This window comes from Cyclopterus lumpus, chromosome 22 (genome assembly GCF_009769545.1).
Source record: "Cyclopterus lumpus isolate fCycLum1 chromosome 22, fCycLum1.pri, whole genome shotgun sequence".
Classification (NCBI taxonomy): Eukaryota; Metazoa; Chordata; class Actinopteri; order Perciformes; family Cyclopteridae; genus Cyclopterus; species Cyclopterus lumpus.
In genome coordinates this window covers 2,953,252-2,974,215 of record NC_046987.1, presented here as the reverse complement: position 1 = coordinate 2,974,215, position 20,964 = coordinate 2,953,252, and the positions used below count along the sequence as shown (strand labels likewise).

At 43.6% G+C, this 20,964-nt stretch overlaps 3 protein-coding genes across 4 annotated transcripts; 1 reads left to right on the top strand and 2 right to left on the bottom strand.

Annotated features, from left to right (window-relative positions):
- Positions 1–203: 203 nt before the first annotated feature.
- lrit3b (leucine-rich repeat, immunoglobulin-like and transmembrane domains 3b) lies at positions 204–3,736 on the bottom strand. The gene is made up of 5 exons (XM_034563447.1): positions 3,348–3,736; positions 3,151–3,236; positions 1,384–1,677; positions 1,235–1,294; positions 204–757 (listed from the first exon to the last, which is right to left on the bottom strand). The coding sequence occupies exons 1-5, from the start codon at positions 3,734–3,736 to the stop codon at positions 468–470; spliced, it is 1,119 nt and encodes a 372-aa protein (XP_034419338.1). The 3' UTR covers positions 204–467.
- Positions 3,737–5,599: 1,863 nt separating this feature from the next.
- fam241a (family with sequence similarity 241 member A) lies at positions 5,600–11,627 on the top strand. Its single transcript, XM_034563603.1, has 2 exons — positions 5,600–5,851; positions 11,243–11,627. The coding sequence occupies exons 1-2, from the start codon at positions 5,702–5,704 to the stop codon at positions 11,522–11,524; spliced, it is 432 nt and encodes a 143-aa protein (XP_034419494.1). The 5' UTR covers positions 5,600–5,701; the 3' UTR covers positions 11,525–11,627.
- Positions 11,628–14,072: 2,445 nt separating this feature from the next.
- jkamp (jnk1/mapk8 associated membrane protein) lies at positions 14,073–18,994 on the bottom strand. Of its 2 annotated transcripts, XM_034563606.1 has the most exons (7): positions 18,868–18,994; positions 18,367–18,446; positions 17,616–17,770; positions 16,583–16,789; positions 15,797–15,978; positions 15,612–15,688; positions 14,073–15,458 (listed from the first exon to the last, which is right to left on the bottom strand). In XM_034563606.1, the coding sequence occupies exons 1-7, from the start codon at positions 18,869–18,871 to the stop codon at positions 15,240–15,242; spliced, it is 924 nt and encodes a 307-aa protein (XP_034419497.1). In that variant the 5' UTR covers positions 18,872–18,994; the 3' UTR covers positions 14,073–15,239. The 2 variants fall into 2 exon arrangements, with proteins under 2 accessions (XP_034419497.1, XP_034419498.1); XM_034563607.1 differs by lacking the exon at positions 18,367–18,446 and having other exon boundaries at positions 18,868–18,956.
- Between the last annotated feature and the right edge of the window lie 1,970 nt (positions 18,995–20,964).

Sequence of the window (20,964 nt, the reverse complement as noted above, 5' to 3'; positions counted from 1 at the left end):
CGAATTGGTCTAAACAGCATTTCTACAACAACACAAAGAAGATGGCTGCCTGTGTACCTCTCCCTCTCTCTCTTCATTAAACATGACACATGTCAGTAAACAGCTAGACAAGGCTTTTTTGTTTGTTTATTTTTTTAGGAAACCTCGGACCAGTTGTGACGTAATGTTTTCAGCGGCGCTAATGTTGTGGTTAATTTATCACCAAACAATGTCATTCCCTGTTTGTCTGATGCTGCAGGTCAGAGAAGAAGTAGGCTGCACCCGTTTGGAGGTTCACAAACGATGAAGCTTTATTTTCTGTACATTGTTGGCGTCAACCACATGATGGATCCATGCCAACTTCATCTCATACAGGTTTCTCTGTCAATAGAGCAGTTGTAGAGTTGTCCGGGGGCTCAAGTGAAGACTTGACAGATGTCGGGGTCTTCGCATCTGTTAGGCTCATTTTGCGCCTTTTAATGTATTTGTCAATTCGGGGTAATGTTTTGGCGGATCTGATTGTCCTTCACTGAGGGGGCGTTGATAGGAGTCTGGTTCGGCGCCTTGTATTTTGATAATTTGGGTGGAGTCTTTTGGGTCTTCTTTTTTGGAAGACGGGATAGTCTCGAGATTCCCACCACCCTCAGTTTGATGGGGGCTTCGGATATCCCTGCCATGTTCCGTGCCTGGCAGCGATATTCGCCAGCATCCTCGTATGATAACCCGTTCAGGATGATTATCGACCAGCGAACGCCCACTCGAGGAGATTGCTGCATAACTGGAACATGGAAAAAGTTGCAATCTTAGCTCTCAGTACACTTTACCAGTCTTTCCCCTCTACGTATAGCTTAGAGTTTTACACAGACCTAACTATTTCAAGTGCTAGTCCCAACTGGAGCACTGAACCCCAACCAAGACCCAAAGAAACATTTTTTTCTCTCAAGCGGGCATAGTGCATCTATACAATGGCGGTCCTAAGGTAGGGCAAGGGTGTTGGGTAGCCGGTGCCCCTATAATATTGGACCCCCCTCTGGTCAACATGTCACCCCACATGTATCCCCAAAGAGTTTTACACAGACCTAGAATTGTATCTACAAACACATTTTTTCTTTCCTTCAAAAGTTTTCTGGATGGGGGTTTCTCAGCTGAAAGAATATTTCAAAGGAGGTCCACTATTAGAAAAAAGATGTGTGCAACAATTGTGTGGTTTAATATTACTGGCTTTTTTTAAAATAGACAAGATCGCACCACTTACAAGTCTCCAAATTCCTGGGTAGCTGGTCAGAGTTCTCGAGGATGTCTTGTTTGCAACAATCTGTACAGAGAACCAAATCACAACATGCCATGATGCTCAGATCTGAGTCACACCACTTCATCAGCTGAGAGTGATCCCGGATTTCTCACCAGTGTAGGCCAAGGTTTTGATCCAGGTCAGGGTTGGTGTTGGGTAGCCGGTGGCGTCACATCGGAGGATGACGTTGCTGCCCAGTGGAGAGATGACTCTGGTGGCCGCAGGCTGAACTGAAGGCCTCATACAGCGGGACAGCTCGGTCTGGGTCAGCAGCATACCCGACTGACCCGGAGACCTGCGGCATATCAGCAGCTGGTCCATGAGAACGACAGGACTCCCCAGGGACATAGACAAAGACATCACCATGGAGATCTGGCAGTCACACAACCAGGGGTTGTCATGGAGACCTGGATATTAAGGACAAATTGACTTATTCACAGAATTTTCACGTTTGTGTCATACATTGGATGGAGAACATTGTTTTAATGGCAGGTTTTCAATTTGTTTGCGTATTGTTTAGTTGTGGTGTTCTACCAAAGATGTTTTCCCAAACAAATGGTAACAGTGATGTCTGTTTACTGTCCATGTCAGGCAGTTTGCTTTTAGGGGAGCCTATGGGGCCTACACCACCACCCTAAAATAGATGTAATACACTGATATTTGTTGATTATCAATATGTAGAGTTTATTTATAATAATTGCACAGATTTGGCTCGCAGAAGGTTGTGATCTCATCTCCTCCGTTTTCCGCTTGAGAAGATCTTTTTGCGTAGTATCTTGACGCAGAAGGTTTGCGCGTTGTTAACGTTGCGGAGCAGTGGCGTTTAAGGTTAGGCCAAGAAACTACTTGGTTAGGGTTAGAAAAAACATCATGCTTTGGCTTGAAATAAGTAAGACTGTTAAAGAACTTAAGTAACATTATACAACTCAGTGTAGAAGCATCGAGTGACATAACACTAACGCCGGTTCCTTGAGTGAAAGTCCTGTGTTTGTTTGACTACAGACGTCAGCGCACTGATCATGACTGAATCAATAGAATATGTGAGCTAACTGTCAATGTATACAGTCACACTGTACAATAACATATGTGATTTGGTAGTAAAATAGTAACCAATATGTGGAGGTGTCAAACAACACAGGACTTTCACCAAGGAGACCACTTTCTGTGTCCCATGTGAAAATAAGTAAACATTGAGTTATTGTGCTGTTTTTACACGTAACTTCCATACTTTACTAATAACAGTTGTGTAACCAGCACACGTGTTGATCTTTCCCTAAACCTAACCAAGTACTTTTTTTACTATAGAAGGTTCCCGAGAGCGTCATAGGTTGAAGCGTAGGGCCACTGACCAACCAGCCCCTATTTGAGGAGTTGGTAGTAAAAATAAGATAAGATAAGATAAGATAATCCTTTATTAGTCCCTCAGTGGGGAAATTACAGGATTACAGCAGCATTGCTCACAGATGTGTTGGTTAATAGATCATTTGATGGTAGCTACTAGCTAACGCTTCTCAAAGTGGTATTATGATGGAGGTAAAAACACACTGTAAAAGGTTTCATATCCATCCATAGTAATGGTGTTGTTACCTGTTTACCTACAGACCATCTCATGTGCTTGACTTGCCAGTGTCAAATACCTGAATTCGCAGCACCTACAAAGCCCTAAATTATTTGGCTCCATCATATCTCACTGTACCCCACTCTGCCATTCCTAAATGCAGGTAAGCTAACCGTAGCTAAAATGGATAGGTAAACCTATTCACTCTATTAGCAACTCTTCAACATACTTCACTGATGTAAATCAGTGAAGTATGTTGAAGAGTTGCTGATGTAAATTAAGTTTAGCTGCTTTTAGCATTATGCTCCAAAACATACTGTACCCAAAATTATTCTTTGTACTGATGCTTCCTGTTGTCCTGGTAGAGGAAACCAAAGGTCCAGCAGCTCAACAGGTAATATAGTCAGCCTGAAGAGACGAGAGGAGACGAGAAACATACAACATACTTATTAAATTCTACCGACAACTCTGTATCTCTCTACATCAAAGGCCACATGGTTCCATGGTGTCTGCACACACCTGTTGCTGGACAGGTCGAGGTAGGTGATGTTGGGTAGAAAGAGAGCAGCATGGGCAGGAAGGCTGGACAGACGGTTGTTATGGAGACCCAGCGTCTGGAGGCGGGGCATGTCCCTAAGCCCCTCCCAGGGGAAGGATGTCAGGAGGTTTCCGTCCAGGCGCAGCTCGCGCAGGGCCTTCAGGTTGACAAAGCTGCTGGGGTGGATGGTTGTGATGGAGTTGTAGGTCAGCCACAGGAAACGTAGCTCCGACAGGTTGTAGAAGGCTGCCCGGGGAACCCTGGAGATCGGGGTCTTCTCTAGACGCAGTTTGACCGTATCAGCGGGGACGTTTATGGGAACGGCGGAGATTCCTGGGTCACTGCACTGCACCGACCTGCGATGCAACATAAACCGTTACGTTTGGACAGATGAACACAAAGACCTGTGTTTTCTGACTGCAGTCATTCACACTTTTGATCATGTGGTAGCTTTGTATTCTGTAAAGAGGAAATTATGCAAATACTATGAGCATGAATGCTCAAACACTATTTTGCTTATCTTATGCTTTTCACTAGCTATTTATGATGAATTCACAATAGTTATTATGAAGATGTTTTATTGTAAATAAACATAGGTCAGTCATATTTGCACAGTATTGGCCTCTCCAATCACATGGTCCGCTGAGATAGATGAACAGTCTGCCTGCTGAACTTAGACTTGCTCCAACACTGGGTTCTGTTAAAATCAGCCTAAAAACGTTCCTTTTTATTGCGTATTTTATTAGATTGGACACACCATATTTGTACCATATGCTTATATTTGTATGTGTATGTTTTTCAAAGGATGTCTCTGTTTATTTGTATATTTTTGTTTTATTTAGTTTTTATGTAAAAAACTCTGAACTGCTTTTGTATGATATGGTGCTATTCAAAGGTAAATTAATTGAAATCACTGCCATCAGTTGTTCTCCCTGTATTAAAAACATTTCTGGGTTCTTCATTCAGAACATTAATATAGCGTCAAATAACTATTATATATGTAACGATATAGAGGAGGAACATCTACCTGAGCAGAGAATGAATCCACTCTCCCTCTGTGAGTTGTGATCATAACTTCTCTGTGCTTTGTTTAAGTCGTGGGTACGGCCGTGGACTGCTCTCATAGCCATGTTGAGAGCCGTGTGGAGGCAATCCCTCAATCATATATTTGCTCTGATTTCCGTATACAGCTCCTTGAACTAAAAACTAAGATAACAAACTAAAACAATGAAATACATTTCTTACAATAGAGAATTATTTCCTTATTCTTTGATGAATACGTTATTCCTTTTTTTAATTGCTTAAGAAATGTTATATGATAACATTGTACATTGACAGAATGATATAATGTTCTGTTAACCTGTGCTCAATCTGGTTTTAACAAGGTTACTGCCACCTTATCCATGAGCATGTTATTATTTAAACAATGTAAACTAATGTTACACCTTTCTTTTGCAATATGGGATATCATTCAGTACTGAATATTTACTTATGTGTCAAATGATGACATCACCAAATTAGCACTAGTGTGTTGGTTCCTTGCAGCGTCAATATTTCAGTTCTTAAAACATAATGTAATGAGTTGTGTTTCGGCAGAAAAAAAATAACTTGCACACACACATTACATTTAGCTGACGCTTTTATCCAAAGCAACTTACAATAAGTGCATTCAACCATGAGTACAAACTCAGGACAATAAGAATCAAGAAAGTAACATTTCTTCAAGAAAGCCAAACTACAAAAATACCATAAGTAATACCATAAGTAATACTATATGTAAGTCAAGTGCCACTGAAGTGGAATACACAGAGATGAGAAAGAAATCAGCCTCACTCGACCTGATCACTGCTATTCCACTGTCCCCATACGTGCAGGCACACAGAGCTGGACAGCATTGGACCGCCAACAGAAGGGACTGCAAGATGTGAACCAGGACCAGCAGATACATCCTTCATCAGTCAAACCAGATACCCAGACAGGCACTTTGTATCTCCATATTCACAGTCCTCTCCAGTCTGAGGTTTGTGTCCACCCTGCAGTGTGAAAACGAATCCCAGATTAGCTGGGATTACACTATTTACAAGCAGAGTGTAATCCTACGCCTCACTGTCAGAAGAACAAATCACAACATCAGGTCCGGCTGCAGTGTTAGCGCGGGCCCCTAGGTGGCGCAGAACCGCTGGTGCCGCGGCTCTGCGATTGGACGAAGTCGAGCCCTCGCGGATGTGTCGTGAACGCGCGGTGCGGCGCTCCGGGCGGACACCCCGGGACTGCGCGCCATCAATCAGCCCGCGCGCATGTTTTGATTCCCTGAAAGTTACTCGCCAGCGGTAAAATGTCCACCGCAGCGCAGCACGCGAGCGACCAGTTTGCTGTTCGTCGACGTGAATTCGCAGAGCTGCCGACAGACAACCAGAGGAGATGGCACGCTCCTCAACACGAGCACGGCGCGAGGCAGAGCGCGCTCCACCGCCAGCGACACCAGGTGAAGCAGAAGTACACAAACAAGCTAACGTTAGCTAGCTGCGTTAAGACGTTTCAAGCTAACGGTGACGAGCCGGTTATTCACAGACCGGGACTCGGGAAGCGGGGCGGGGGTGTCGGAGATGAGCTCAGTGAGGCGTGATGATTATGAACGCGCCCGTCGGTGTCACTCATAACTTAGTAAGACCTCAGTTCTGACCGTTTTCAGTCCTTTATCCTATGTGACCAGCCCGGATGACACCGGCGTGCGAACCAAACCCCCAATTTCAACGAATCTGACACTTCAATGTTACTTTTCAAAGTCCAGCGACACATACCTGACATAACGCAACTGGTTAAAAACTAACTTGGGATAAGAGCACGATATGAGCGAGCCTGGTGGACAAGTGGCTCATTGGCGTACCAGTTAATTTAAGGAAATGAAAGTACTTTATAGACACACCGAAGTGAAGGGGGGCTCTTGTTCGCTCCGGGCTCTCAAGCCACCTTCTACAAACGTTACTGTCTGTGGATTCATATTTTCCGTGTCGGCTTTTAAATTAATCGCTTTTTCTATGGAGTCTGGCGTCATTGTCTCATCGTGGGAGAGGCCACCACGTAACAACGTCAGGTTAACAACGTGCAGCCTGTGTTATTACTACATGTTGAGAGGAGGTCCTCAGCCCACAGACAATAGCAGGGCTTTAATCATCATGCCCACTATGTAAGCACACACTGGGGATAGCAAACCACATTGAAGTTGTGGTGCATGTTAATAATAATAATACATATATTTATATAGCACCTTTTTAAAAACAGAGTTTACAAAGTGCTCTACATATAAGCAAGGTAAAAACATAACATCAATACAAGTAAACATTTCAGAAAATACATGAGGCAATGAACACAATAGAGGAATAGAAAATTACAAATACAAAATAAAATAGGGGAAACTGCATAAAAGGACGACATTACTTAAAAGCAGTTCTATAAAAATGGGTTTTAAGAAGTGATTTAAAAGAAGCTACTGATTCTGCTAGTCTTATCCCCTCAGGTAGGTCGTTCCAAAGTGGAGGGGCTCTGATGGCAAAAGCACGGTCACCCTTTGATTTAAGCCTTGACTTTGGAACGGCCAGAAGGGCCCCACCGGAGGATCTAAGGCTGCGAGCTGGCTCATATGGGGCTAACATTTCAATGATGTAACTTGGGGCCAGACCCAGGCGTGCTTTAAAAGTGAGCAGCAAAATCTTAAAATCAATTCTAAAACTAACAGGGAGCCAGTGGAGAGAGGCCAGGACTGGAGTAATGTGATGCCGTCTGTTAGAACCAGTCAGAAGCCGAGCTGCTGCATTCTGGACTAGTTGGAGGCGGGAGATGGATTTTTGATTTATGCCGGAAAGGAGGGAGTCGCAGTAGTCGAGAGAAAATGAGTGCATGAATGACTTTTTCCAGATCTGAGCGTGACAATATGGGTTTGATTTTTGAGATTATTCTTAATTGAAAGAAGCAGGACTGGACACTTTTTTTGATCTGTGATTCAAAATTTAATTGAGAGTCAAACATTACACCCACATTTCTGGCAACAGGTTTTAAATAAGCAGCCAGGGGACCAAGTTGTTGATGAGACTGGTGTTATTGTTTGGGGAACTGAATAATATTACTTCTGATTTGGAGTTATTGAGCTGAAGAAAATGTTGAGCCATCCAGCAGTTAACGTCAGAGAGACAATCTAAGACAGCAGCCAGGCTCTCTGGGTCACCAGGTCTCAGCGGAAGGTATATCTGTGTGTCGTTTGCATAGCAATGAAAAGATACGTTGTGTCGCTGGAGGATTTGGCCGAGTGGAAGCATGTAGATAGAAAATAAAAGTGGCCCTAAAATTGAACCTTGTGGTACACCACAGGTAATGTGAGTCGTGGAAGACGAGTGATTACCTATGGTGACCGAGTACGATCTTTCTAAAAGATAAGAATAAAACCAGCCAAGTGCAGTGTCCTTGATGTCAACCCAGGTTTTGAGGCGATCGATTAAAATGGCGTGATCTACAGTATCAAAAGCTGCACTAAGGTCTAAAAGAATTAAAACGGCGCTCTCCCCCCTGTCTGCTGCTAAAAGGAGGTCATTAGTTACCTTGAGGAGGGCAGTTTCTGTGCTATGAAGTGCTCTAAAACCTGACTGAAATTTCTCAAATATATTATTATGATTCATAAAAGCTAGGAGTTGTATTGAAACCACTTTTTCTAAAACCGTTGATAAAAATGGAAGTTTTGAAATTGGCCTAAATTTGGAAACAACAGAAGGATCAAGCTTAGGTTTCTTTAAAAGAGGTTGTACGATTGCATGTTTAAACATCGATGGGAAAGTATCACTTGCTAAGGAGCTATTTATAATTAATAAAATACTGGGCCCTACAGTGCCAATAACCTCTTTGAGAAATGTAGTATGAATAAAATCAAGGCTGCATGTGGCTGATTTCATGTGTGATATAAGTTGGGATAAAAAGGGCAATGATACAGGCTGAAAATGACTAAGATAGTTTTGAATGTCCCTACTGGTATGTAAAACTTGGGTTGGGGGGGTAATTTGTTGTCTTATTTCATTTACCTTATTATTAAAATAATGTAAAAACTTCTCACACATCTCTTGTGAGGCATCAATAAAATGACAGGGGGAGGGGTTTATGACCTTGTCTATGACCTTGAATAAGACCTTGAATAAGACTCTGGGGTTTGAATGATTGTTTAGAAATAAATTGGAGAAGAAAGAGGTTTTTGATTCTTTAACTGCCTTTTGATAGTTATTCATTGCCTCTTTCCAAATATTATAAAATATGTGGAGGGCAGTTTTTTTCCATTTTCTTTCCTTTCTCCTACAGTCTCTCTTAAGTTCTTTGGTGGATTCATTTAGCCAGGGCTGTGGTGTTCTGTTTAACTTGTTGACCTTGTAGGGGGCAACAGAGTCCAGGACAGTCTGACAGGTGTGATTAAAAAGAGAGACCAGCTCCTCAGTATCAGAATGTGGATTAAAAGCAGTTAAAGAAGCAGCAGTAAAACGCTCTGAAAATTTGCTAGCAGACATGGAATTAAAAACCCGGCAACGGGCAGGTGTACTGTGAGTTGTGGGAAGTTGGTGTAAAACCACTCTGAATAAAATTGCTTTGTGATCAGACAGCAGACGGATCCAAAGTCCAACATTCACACAAGACAATCCTAATTAAAGTTGTCCAGGATTGTCCAGGCGGCAGCGGTGGAGAGCATCCAGCAGGGAGTCGGCTGGCCCGTTGGCAGATCTCAGTGGTGGAGAGCAGGAGCCAACGGCAATCACAAAACAAAAAACAATCCAAGATTTGCAGAATAATTAACTCAGAAGAATGGCTACACTGTTAAATAAAATTAAAAATAATTAAAATGAATGTTAAATTGTAAAAAAAAGTAGGAAAAAAACAGTCCTAGACGGAGCGGCGTTAAATTACGCCAACGTCCCCGTTGCCAGGACCAATGTGATAGGCCAAAAAATGTTGGCCTATATACTTTATTAGAACTCCTTTATTATGTTCCTACAGTTGCCCGGGTTTGACATTGTACAACATTAAAGCTAATTGTTACGATTCAACACGACTTTTAGTTGAAACTAGCATTAACTCTGCCTGCCACTCCCTCACTTGAAACCATTTTTTTTATAACACAATTGACTGATGTGTAAATGTCTTGATCTGTGGTGTTTGCCCAGAGTGAACTTAGAGTGAGGCTTCTAAATGTTAGTTTATGACCTGTCATTTCCCCCTTTGTCTGTGTGATCATGTTTTCAAATCTGGGTGTCGCTCCGTGCTCTGCTGCCCTTGAGAAGCCCATTTGTTTTCCTTGTTTGTGGCGATACTGCGAGCAGCCCAGAAAGTCAGCAGGTGGAGTGTGTGTTAGAGCGACTGCAGTGTGCACCATTGCAGAGAGGATGGGGTGCGTCTCCGAACGCTCCCGAGTTCAGGGAGGAGGTAAATCATTGCTCAGTGAATGGGCTGCCACTATATTCAGTGCCATTATGCAAAGAAGGGCCAGCGATGGCACAGCTCAGGAGTTCACGTCGTCATCAACAAGTCAAGAAAGATAGTGTTGTGGAAATAAAAAAGATTAACTTTACAAGCTGTTTATTGCTGCATCTATACAAGGCCATTCCCATTTCCCAGGGGCGTAATACAGTTAATAAAAACAGTTAGATAAGGTGATAATCAATCATTAACACTGGTCTGTATACGCCTCATGCTCGATAACTAGCCCACCTAAATCTGTGTTGTGATGTCACTTCTAGTCAGTGCACATCATGAGGAAACGGCCATGCTTTCTTTTAGCAATGCATTCTGGGAATTATCTAGGGAGATAATGCTCTAATGCGGAAGTCACTGTAATGGCTGTTGTCTGACTTGTCCTGTTACAGCTGTGAACTGTCTAACCTTGTATTTTTGTAAAAGGTTTACATATTTAGATACAAGAGGTCATGATAGTTGTATGAAGAAATGATGAATGGTACTAGTACATCTGAACAAGACTTGACAGCATGAGTTATTAATGTTTGAGAAAGTGTGTGTGTGTGTGTGTGTGTGTGTGTGTGGGGGGGGTCTATAAATGTAACTATTGGCTAAGTACGTGTGACACATGATTGCTTTGTGGGTCATGTGTTCATGCTCAGCGAGACATGCAGTGTAAAATATATTCTCTACTCTAAACTGTAACGTTAAAACTAAAATATCTCGAACCTCGTTGGTCTTGTTAACTCTTTGCTGACACTGATGCCAAAAGTAGCTCTAATTTAGTCACGTTTTCAGTCATATCCAAACATGGTAGATTATACGTCATTGAAAATGAAATGTGTATAATCCTGGTGTAAGAAATCATTAAACCCCTTTGGTATTGCCGTTCCCCGACATCTGTGTGAGCTACCTTTGTCGTCACTGTGAAACATGAAACATGAAACATAAACATGAAAACGTGAAAACAAGACCTGTTAATCTTGTTGTGCTCCCTTCCTTTTAGTCGCTTGTCAGATAATTGGCAAGAAATCTATTTAATTGTTTTTACTCATTTTCTCAACAAAAATGGCAAATGTTTGCTGGTTTCAGCTGATATTGAGTTCAGTATGTTTGGGATTTGCACTGTGCCGTCTAATGACAAAGCAAACACAATTCTTCACCTTGGGCTGCAAGAAATTATAACGGTCATTTTTCACTGTTAATTGATTAATTGTGAAAATAATCAGCAAATTAATCAATTATAAAAATAAGTGTCCCAATGAAAGGCCTGCAAGCTTTTATTTTGTCCTTGTGTGCTACTCCATGGGGGGAAATATATCAAACCCCTAAATAATGACCAAAAGGTGGTGTGGGAGTGTCCATGAGTAACCTGTCCTGACCCCCGTCTCCACAGGTCGATGGCAGCCGGACCCATGATCTCACCATCGGATGGCCCCACGTGGACGACCCCACCACCAGGGAGCCTCGGCTGGACGACTGTGAGCGGATGGGCACTCTGTTCGGGATGCTTAACAAGTGCCTACGGGGGATGGGCTTCAGCCAGATGTACTTTGGGGACAAGATCGTGGAACCGGTAGTGATCACGTTCTTCTGGCTGCTGCTCTGGTTCCTGGGCATCCAGGCCCTGGGACTGGTGGGAACTCTCTGCATCATCATCATCTACATCCAGAAGTGAAGAGAGCGGAAGGTCGAGCAGAGCCTGCTGTTTTTCTTTGTTTGACGCTTAACATATTCTGTGCTAACGGGTGTTTGGGTTGGAAATCTGCAGTGGGTCTGTGCTTTTAGGGGGCGGGGGGGGGGGGGGGGGGGGGGGGGTAAGGAGAGGTGTGCTCTGTAGTGATGCTGGCTTCAGCAGGTTCCTATAAAAGGTTTGGAGTGAGTTCAGTCTGAGTAAATCCAAAGCGGGGTCCTTTCTTCAGGATCGTCTGGTCTGGAGCTTCTGAGCGTCTAAGCTGCTGACTCGACGTATTGATTAGCTGATTTAAAAAAGAACACGCTTGCGTTTGAATTGGAGGCGACCGAGTGAAGGCCGGGAGTCCCAGCTCTCAGGAAACAGAACCGCACACATCTGTGTGGAGTGTTTCTTCGCCAATGTACAAATAGTAATATGACTCCAATAATCAATCTTCAGAGCTGGTGTCTGAATCTAAAGCTGACTGTTCTCTTAAAGCTTTTTGCTGTAACATTTTTACTTTGTAATAGATACTTATTATATTGATGGCTGATGAATGTAATGTAATTATTGGTTTTGTTCCAATGTTAGTTACATCCAGTTATGCATAGACGTTGTGCAATAGCTGCGGAGATGGATGCCATTGGCAAAACCTGGTTCTTAATGGCGATCAGTTGTAGATAAGCAAGCCATCATGGCCACGGTCACGCTTGTCTTTTCAACGCGGCTTCTGTGATCAGATTTGCGGGTGATTCTCATCGTGTCCAGACTCGACACACATGGGTGAGCTGATTCATTTAGTGGTCAAAGGAAGCAGCTGTAAAACGGTGGAATAACTCGCATCATATCCTAACAAGTCTTCACAATGAAATATTTTGTTAAAGGCTTATCATTAATATTATTATTATTTATATTATTATTTTTAGATGTTGAGGTTTTTCCATCAGCAGTAACTTAACACAACCCTCCATATCCTCCCCTTTTCTCCTCTGGAGAGGAACTCCCATGTGTGCTGATAAATGTATTGTTCCCCATTGTGTCCACGCCGCGTTAAGATCCCAACTCAATGCGAGCCAGGCCACCTCGGCATGTGGTCTGGCTGAACCCAACGCAAGCGAGATCCAACCTAGACGGTGGAGTCATCCTGCCGCGGTGGGATGAAAGGAGCCTCTCTGGCTCTCTCTCCTCGTCTCTGGGCGTCTGGCGCATCACTAATGGATACGGGGGGAAGCCCTCATCATTTCCAGGAAAGCGACACCAATGTGAATGAGCTCCCTCATTGATGGAAAGATGAACTGAATGTGATCAACAGAAACCTGCATGCTGAATGCAAAACACAACGATGTGTGTGGTCTTCCACTTTGTCTCTGCTGCTGTTGCATCGACACACGGAACCGTACACTGCTGACACTCAAATGTTTTAAAGCGTAGAGCCAATCAGTGCACTGATAGCATATCAATAGTATATCACACTCAATATTGTTTGGGGGTTTTGGTTCAGTTTGCAGTCTCCTTAACATTAAAGTTATTGTTTACCTGTCAGGTCATTTTAGTTGAGTGCCATTAACACAAAATGCCTCTTGCTTCTTAAACATAACAGATTGTCATCTTACTCACGATCCTAATGTTGAGGTCGATATATCTAGTGAGCCTCCTCAGGCTCTTTGAATCAGTGTGTCCTCAATCATAAACGTACAAATCCAAAGCTGAATGTTCATATATATATATATATATATATATATATATATATGAAAAACAGTTCTGTATATGAAAAAACAGAACTGAGTCACTCAGGAGAAACGGCTGAAGTGAGTGTTGTGGTTCGATTTTCCTGGTTGTCTTTACATATTTCACGCTTCCATTTCTCGTATTGTTTGAATGTGCAGATGTCCACGTTAACCGAGCAGACTAGTCGTCACACTGACTAAGGTTCAGGACATCACCACTGACACGCTGCACGTGTCCTGAAGAAACACACGCCTACCTACAGAGGAGACGCTGAACAAGAATGTGTTGTGAGGGCTGCGATTACAAGTCTATGATGTGTGTGCTGGAGCTTTAAAAGGAGCACTCCACACACAAAATGACCGTTTGTATATTGGAGTCACGCGTCGCCTTGATTTCTGGAAGAAAACTACAAACAGACTTTGATTGTACTGAGTGAGTTGTGTGAGACGTTATGTCGTTATGCTGCTAGTGGAAGTACTGCATTTAAAATGGGCTCAAGTACTAGTGCAGAACTTTTAGCAGCAAGATGTCATTTATTGTCTACAAGAAAAGTCCATATGCATTGAAATGCCCCCAGTGAGTGTTACATCATCATACAGTACAAACAGTGTATGTATCATAAACGTTTGTTTGCCACAGAGCTCATTTATTTTCAATAAATCAAGAAGCAAAACTGAGTCCCATTGGCTTTCTGTTGGACATTAACTTCCTGTTAGCCTGCTTTTAAAGAACATCATCCCTGCAGCGCTCTATTGTCTCCACTTTGTCACACACACACACACGTATTTATTTAACACAATGCTAAAAAAAAGAAAATCAAACATTTGTCACTTAATTTTTTTAATATTGTCTTTGGTTCTAAAAATGGACACTCAAGAGAGGGGCAAATAAATAAGGAAACAGAGAGGGCATGACGCTAACAAGGCTCCTCATACTGAGTGTGTTCACCTTGTACTGTTCTGCCTGCAGCAGCAGCTCGACTTCAGGAGGCTCAAAGACGACTCGTGGGAATAGTTGAGGGGGGAGCAGATGCATGATGACGTCACAGGCAGCTACACACCGGGGTTGTAATCTGAGCTTGTGTGCATGTAGAACACTTACAATAATATACATGACAGATTAGCATTAGCAGCTTTAACAGGACACAGCAGCACAATATCGGGTATTTCATCGAAGTAAAAACAGAATTGAGTTCATTAAATACAAAGCGGTGATGCTATTTACATGTTTGTGCCTCTCGTATATCACCGTGTGTTAGAAGGAAAGGTACATTCTGTCCACTGAGCCATAAAATAGTTTAAATGCATTTCCCATCCAGGTGTTCTTCTCTTCTCGTAGAGCATAAGACAAATATGAGCATGTATTCTAATAGAATACTGGGAAACTAAACTACACTTTAGGCTCATGTCAAATAAATACAAGACACGCAGGTAGGATGTGAAGAGGGGATCTCCAGAAAGGTGGATGGGCGTTGGTAGCCACTGTGGGTGAAGCGCAGGGTGGTGGTTTGTCGACCTAAATGAGTCATTTACAGGCATCATCTCTAGTCATTACCAGCTGTGACGACGTGTGTTGATTTCACAGTGTGTGTGTGTCATCATGGTACCACGTGTAGCAGGGCTCACCATAGAGGTGGTCTTCAGCACTTTGTCTGCGGACAGTTTCACGACTGAGAGGTTGTGAAACTTTACAGATGTGTAGTTGAGATAAATATATTTGATGAAGTATATTTTGAAGTAATGTGAACAGCTGAGAGTGAAGAGTATAAATATAGTATTAATAAAACAACATTGACCGGCACCGGAAACAGATCAGAGACCACCTGTCCTGTGGGGACAACATCCACTTTACTGTTAATATACCTGCACAGCACGGTGACCATTAAGTAGTCCCCTCCCCCCCAACGTTCAGTAATCCACTGCTACCCGTTTAGCGGTGGCGCTGATGACAGTTGTACACCTGTAAAAACAGTTGGCGCCGCTGGGGTCCGTCAGTGTCCGCTGCCGCCCTCGGACAGGATGCGGCTGGGCTCGGTGAACTTGGCTGTGGCGATGTAGAAGAGGGCGGGGCCTGGCACGAGGGCCAGCAACGGCAGGTCCTGCTCCAGCTTGTCCAGTCGGGAGATGGAGACGATGCCGTACGCGTGGAGCAGCCAGTGGCTGAACAGCACGACCAGACGCTTCTTCTTGGCAATCAGGTTCTTAAAAGACTGAGGGGACAGAGGACGAGGACACACAAAGAGAAAACAGGTCAGAGTTCAATCATACTGGCAGATAAGCTTCCAATAAACATAACGCTTAGCTGTAAACTAACTGTTGAAGGTAAAACTGCCCCCCTTCAAAGTCCAGGGGACGCTTGTTACCTGTATCTCAGAGGCCGACATGTAAACAGCCAGTGTGACCAGAGACAGGACCAGTATGATGTAGGGGAACGCATAGTCTGAAACAAACAAACACGTCACTCACAGCTGCACATCATTTGGTGCCAATAGCAAGAAAACTCCCTGTGGCAGGAGGAAACCCCGGCGGCAGCTGGATGTGAACTCACAGAGCAGCCCTCCTCCCACGGCCTGCAGCACGGTGAGGATGGGGAAGAAGTACAGTGCGGCGTAGATGCTCTTGAAGCGATCCGACTTGCCCAGACCGCACGCTATCTTCTTAACCAACAGAGGACGCAGCATCATCATCAGCACCAGGCAGAACGCGTAGTAGATTAACACTATGGTGTAGCTAATGGGGGGGGGGGAAGAGAGAGAGAGAGAGAGAGAGAGGAGAGAGAGAGAGAGAGAGAGAGAGAGAGAGAGAGAGAGGAGAAACCAAGAGTCAAACAAACGGGTCACAAGAAACATGGCGACATCAAGAACAGCAGAGAAACAAGAGTGGGTTTGAGCTTCACAAAGATAGCGACTACTCAAGAGTTTCTGTATAAAATAAAAATCACAGTAGCCCCAAATGTCATACGGTAAAACTGCAATTGACAGCCCAGGCTTTAATTGGCATCAATCACTTCACTCAGTAGTTTGAGAAGTGCCGTTAGAATGTTTCCTTAAACCATTGTGCTCCTGTCCTAACGGGGGGAGGGGCTAAAAACGTTTAGCCTCGGTGGGTAAAAGGGGACTCAGCAGCTAATCGGGGCTCTACTTTTAATTAAAGATTAATAGAAGTACAAAAGGAACAGATTACAGATCAAATACACCATGACGATACCCTACAAAATGTTTGTTTTTTTACATAACTTACTGTAGAGCTTTTATCCAAAGTGCTTTACAATGGACCGCAGGTGCTCCACCCAGGTTTGACTAATTACACCGCCCCTCCCCTTGTCAGCACTCACAGCGGGTAGACGGCCTCCTGGGTGCAGTGCAGTGTGTTGACGTAGTCTGGACTCGGGTTGTACAGCATGGTGTACCAGTCCGACAGCATCTGGACGTGACACGACTGGATACTGAGCTTTCCCACCGGCTCCGTGACCAGCAAGGTGACCACGGACGATACGCCGCACTCCAACATGGCCGTGATGTGCTGCAACAGGGCGCTGGAGCTGAAACGCACAACACGAGCACAATGAAATACAGAAACGCTGGTAGGCTCTGATGTATTTTCTCTATTCCAATGATATTGCATGTGAAAACAAAAAAGGTAAACATTCAAGTCACTGTGAGGCTACAGCCTGGAGGGGGTTGAACAGTAAACCGGAGTGTACACTAGCTGACAAATAGCAGTTATCTCCAGTGTTCGCTTTATGAACACTGGAGATAACTGTTGCTGGTCATTTTGGGGAACACCTTCGTTTTTTTGGGGGGGGGTGGGGGTGGGGACAGTGTATCAAAAAAATAAACCATCAATACATTTGGGTTCACTGGAAAGATAACGTGTGGTGTTCAATAGAGATACAGGGATTGCCAGAATATCCACGGGCACGGATCGGGGCGTAAAAATAAACATTCAGAATTTTTGCATTAATCATTAATGAAGAAAAAAAATTACTTAAAATCTCTAAAACGTGAACTAGAGGGTGGAGCTGTGAGGAGAGAGAGAGAGACACAAAGAACACCAGCACACCGTCATACATGGGTAACGTGAGTAAAGCATGCCCAGAACAGACAACACAGCATTGGGTTTATAAAATGATGGAAATTGCTGTGTGCGAATAAACACATACGTTACTGTTGTAACCTCTAAATATTCAGAAATAAAAACAGCAGCACCAACAATGACTAAATCTCTCATGTCTTGTGCTTCTCTTTCACCAGAAGGATCCTACCACCACGGGCTATGACATTTACACCACTGCCTTATTTCTTTATAATTACTGGGTTGTTCATTACCGTGTGAAGGCTAAGAGAGAGCGAGAGAGAGATCCTCACCTCTTCTTCCCAGAGTACCACTCAATGAAGAACCAGTGCAGCACGAGGGGCAGCATGGCCATGAAGCCCAGATAGAGCCAGTCGTACAGCTCCGGGGCCTCAGTGCAGCGCTCGCAAACATTCTGCAGGTTGGCGCGCTCTCCGCGAGGACACACCTAGCAGGACAGAGACGCAGGGATTAGAAACACACGTACACAAAAAAAAAAAAAGCCACACCTCAGAGTTTCCTCTTTTCACTCATTCCCTTAATTTCTCTCCACAATGTAGACAGAAAGTAGAGAGTTTAATCTATACAAGGCCTGCTAGTTATTTGTAATAAAGCTATGTTTAAGCCCCTTCCTCCTGTCAACAGTGCAAAACATCCATCCAATTGAAGGTAGACCCAAGAGCTGTCACTCAAGCAGTCCCAAAACAATTACTGGTTTGCATAGTTGTAATTGTCATGCACCCGAGAGAAAGACAAGAGACAGGGTGTGTGTGTGTGTGTGTGTGTGAGAAAGAGTCTATCAAGTCTATCCAACGCACGTATGTCTGGCAAGAGATCATGATTGACAGGTTGGGGTCATATCAAAAACACCTTTCTTGATGACAGTGCATTCCGGTAGAACATCCCACTACCTCAGGAAGCTGGATACCAACCCGAAATCTGCACTAAATGACACCATCCCCGGCTCTCATCTCCAGCACAGATGCCCCGCCCCCACACGTGACGTAACCAGACACGCGCATCTTCATGGCGTTCAGTACTCACGCCACACTCTCCCTCCACGGATCCGTTGACCATCATCCTGCCACAGTATGTGCCCGGACATGTTGAACTCATGGACACAGCTGCGAGCAAACATAAACACACAGCGGGCGGCACTGGATTACATTACAAATGTATTCATATAAATATGTAATAATAAATATCTCAACGTCAAGCTCTCGTCCTCCATCTTTTCCATAGAATCAACATTGTCTGCAATACACTGGCTACTTAAGAGGAGCCTCTCAGTGCATCGCCATTTCCGCCATTGGTGTCCAGTTCTTTTAAACAACTGGCGCACCATGTTGCGTTTGCGTGTGTGAACCGTCAACTCGTCGGTTGGTTTGACTGAAGGCGCATCTCCCGCTGAATGTTTTTAGCTCACTAGCTAGGTGAGCTAACGCGAGCAAAGCCCCACTAAGGTGTGCGACGCTCCGGCGTCAAACTACCGGCGTCAAGCTATCGTCAGGTGAAAAGTGGACATTAAAGAGTACTTTAACTCACCCATTATGTGCGCAGGAGTGATTCAAACACGGTGCCTGCCTACCGTATTTTCATCTGGTAGTCTATTTATACGCAAACCGGAAGCGGACAAAAAGGAGGCGTCACAAACAGGAAACCAGGTTTTTTAACACTGACAACAGTACATTGATGCCAGGAAAAACGTATACTATGGAAGCCCATTTTCGCAGAGAAAATAAAAAAACAAGATGAAAATGTAGCTGTGATAATAAAAATTATGAGAAAGAAAGTCTAAATTATGAGATAGAAAGGCTTTTTTTCCTTCTTCCATCTGTGCGGTCTTCAAAAGTCTCTTCATCCCCTCGGCGGGTCTAACCATGCAAACAATATGCAAAAGCTATATGCAAAAGATAACTATTACTATTATAGCCACAGTATGTTGAAAAGTAATGCCGATATTGTAACTGTGCACTTAGTTGTCCTCTGCCGTGTGTTAGCAAAATACAATTTAGAGAAGGAAAAACAACAGTGAGTCTCAAGCATATTATAAGGTTCCAGCTCAATTTAAACTACATTGTTTTAGGTTTTAATCACCTAATCGTTCAGTATAAATAACAACATTTATTGATAAAGAATATAATTATTGGCCAAATCCAACGTACAGGTTACAGCACAGGCTGGTGATGAGATGAGGCGCCTATGTTTTTAAAAACACCTCGGGTTTACTGGAGATTACAGTGCGTTGTGGCCTGATATAGTGTGTTTTCAAAGGCTTATGTCACCGAAAAGTGACTTGACTCACATGGCAGTGTAGACACAATAGTACAGTGACTCAGTCAGGTGACGTGCATACATTATTCTTAGCAATATGGAATTATTAATTTTTCAAGCCACATCAAAGTGGCAAATTTAAGGGTCCAGCAGTTGAACTGGACCCTTAAAGGACAACTAAGTGCACAATGTTACAATATCTGCATTACTTTACAACATCCTGTAGCACTTCGTTACATTAGGAAGATATTACGGCTGTGATGAATCTTGATTAAAGGGCTATGTGGAGTCTGATGTAACGTTAGCCCCCTTTGAGAAACACATGCAACAGCTACATTAATAGCAATGTTAGTATTTGTTCAGCTAAAACATTGGACTGATTAAAAGACTGTAAAATGATATCTAACAATTACACAAGTCAACAGTAATAGTTACCTTTTGCATATTGTCTGCATGGTTAGACCAGCAAGGGGATGAAGAGACCTGTCAGATAATATAATAATGATAATAGGAAGAAAAAGAAAAAAACTGAGCTAAAAAAAGAAAGAAAAGCCAATGCCACTTACTAATAATTTCGACTTTCTATCTCATAATTATGACTTGTATTATCACAGCTACATTTTAACCCTATAATTGTCGCCACATACGGTGTGTGAATGTTAGTTAGTCCTGATGGGGAGGTGGCTCCTTCCATCAGTGTATGAATGTGTGTGAATGGGTGAATGATGTCATGTAGTGTTAAAACGCTTCGAGTGGTCTGAAGACTAGAAAGGGCGCAATACAAGTACAGTTCCATTACCATTTACAATCCTGCCTCCTGATATAAACAGATCCTGCAGGTCGCTACCAAGGGCCACGTTAGCCTCGTCAGACACAAAGGTCTTCAAATCCTGCAGCAAAGTCAGTCAGAGTCTCTGTCATCAGTCTACCTCATGTGATCCACAGGACCGCCAGTACATCCAGGTCCAGGTTGAGGAGAAGACGAGGCCTGAAGTCGAGGGTGACGAGTCCCTGTCCTCTTCACTGGTCCGGGTTGAGGAGAAGACGAGGCTGGAGGTCCAGGACGCAGAGTCTTCATGGCTGTCCTCACCGGTCCTCCTCTGCTTCTTCGTACTTACCTGCTCTGTGAGGCTCTCTTCCCTGCTCCTCTTCGTGGAGGTGAGTGACTGATTGAGAGTGGTCTCAATGTTGTCTTTGAATGAAAGGAAGGAGTTACATTCCTCAGTTGTGGAGGAGTGGGAGATATTGTCAATACGTTTGAGACGTTTATTTATTGTGGAGAAGAGGACCTTGGCGTTGGCAGAATCGGAGTGGACGATGCCAGAGTAGTAGGTGGAGCGTGCAGTGTTGAGAGCCAGCTTGTATTGC

What these genes read in the sequence shown, in the direction of transcription:
- jkamp (XM_034563606.1), bottom strand. An exon ending in TGGTACTCTGGGAAGAAGAG is followed by an intron (nt 16,790 to 17,615) that starts GTGAGGATCTCT and finishes TGTGCGTTTCAG; the next exon opens with CTCCAGCGCCCTGTTGCAGC. An exon ending in CGTGGGAGGAGGGCTGCTCT is followed by an intron (nt 15,689 to 15,796) that starts GTGAGTTCACAT and finishes TGTTTGTTTCAG; the next exon opens with ACTATGCGTTCCCCTACATC.
- fam241a (XM_034563603.1), top strand. Translation starts at nt 5,702, where the DNA reads ATGTCCACCGCAGCGCAGCACGCGAGCGACCAGTTTGCTGTTCGTCGA. An exon ending in TCCACCGCCAGCGACACCAG is followed by an intron (nt 5,852 to 11,242) that starts GTGAAGCAGAAG and finishes CCGTCTCCACAG; the next exon opens with GTCGATGGCAGCCGGACCCA.
- lrit3b (XM_034563447.1), bottom strand. Translation starts at nt 3,736, where the DNA reads ATGTTGCATCGCAGGTCGGTGCAGTGCAGTGACCCAGGAATCTCCGCC. An exon ending in CTCGACCTGTCCAGCAACAG is followed by an intron (nt 3,237 to 3,347) that starts GTGTGTGCAGAC and finishes TCGTCTCTTCAG; the next exon opens with GCTGACTATATTACCTGTTG. An exon ending in CAAAACCTTGGCCTACACTG is followed by an intron (nt 1,295 to 1,383) that starts GTGAGAAATCCG and finishes TTCTCTGTACAG; the next exon opens with ATTGTTGCAAACAAGACATC.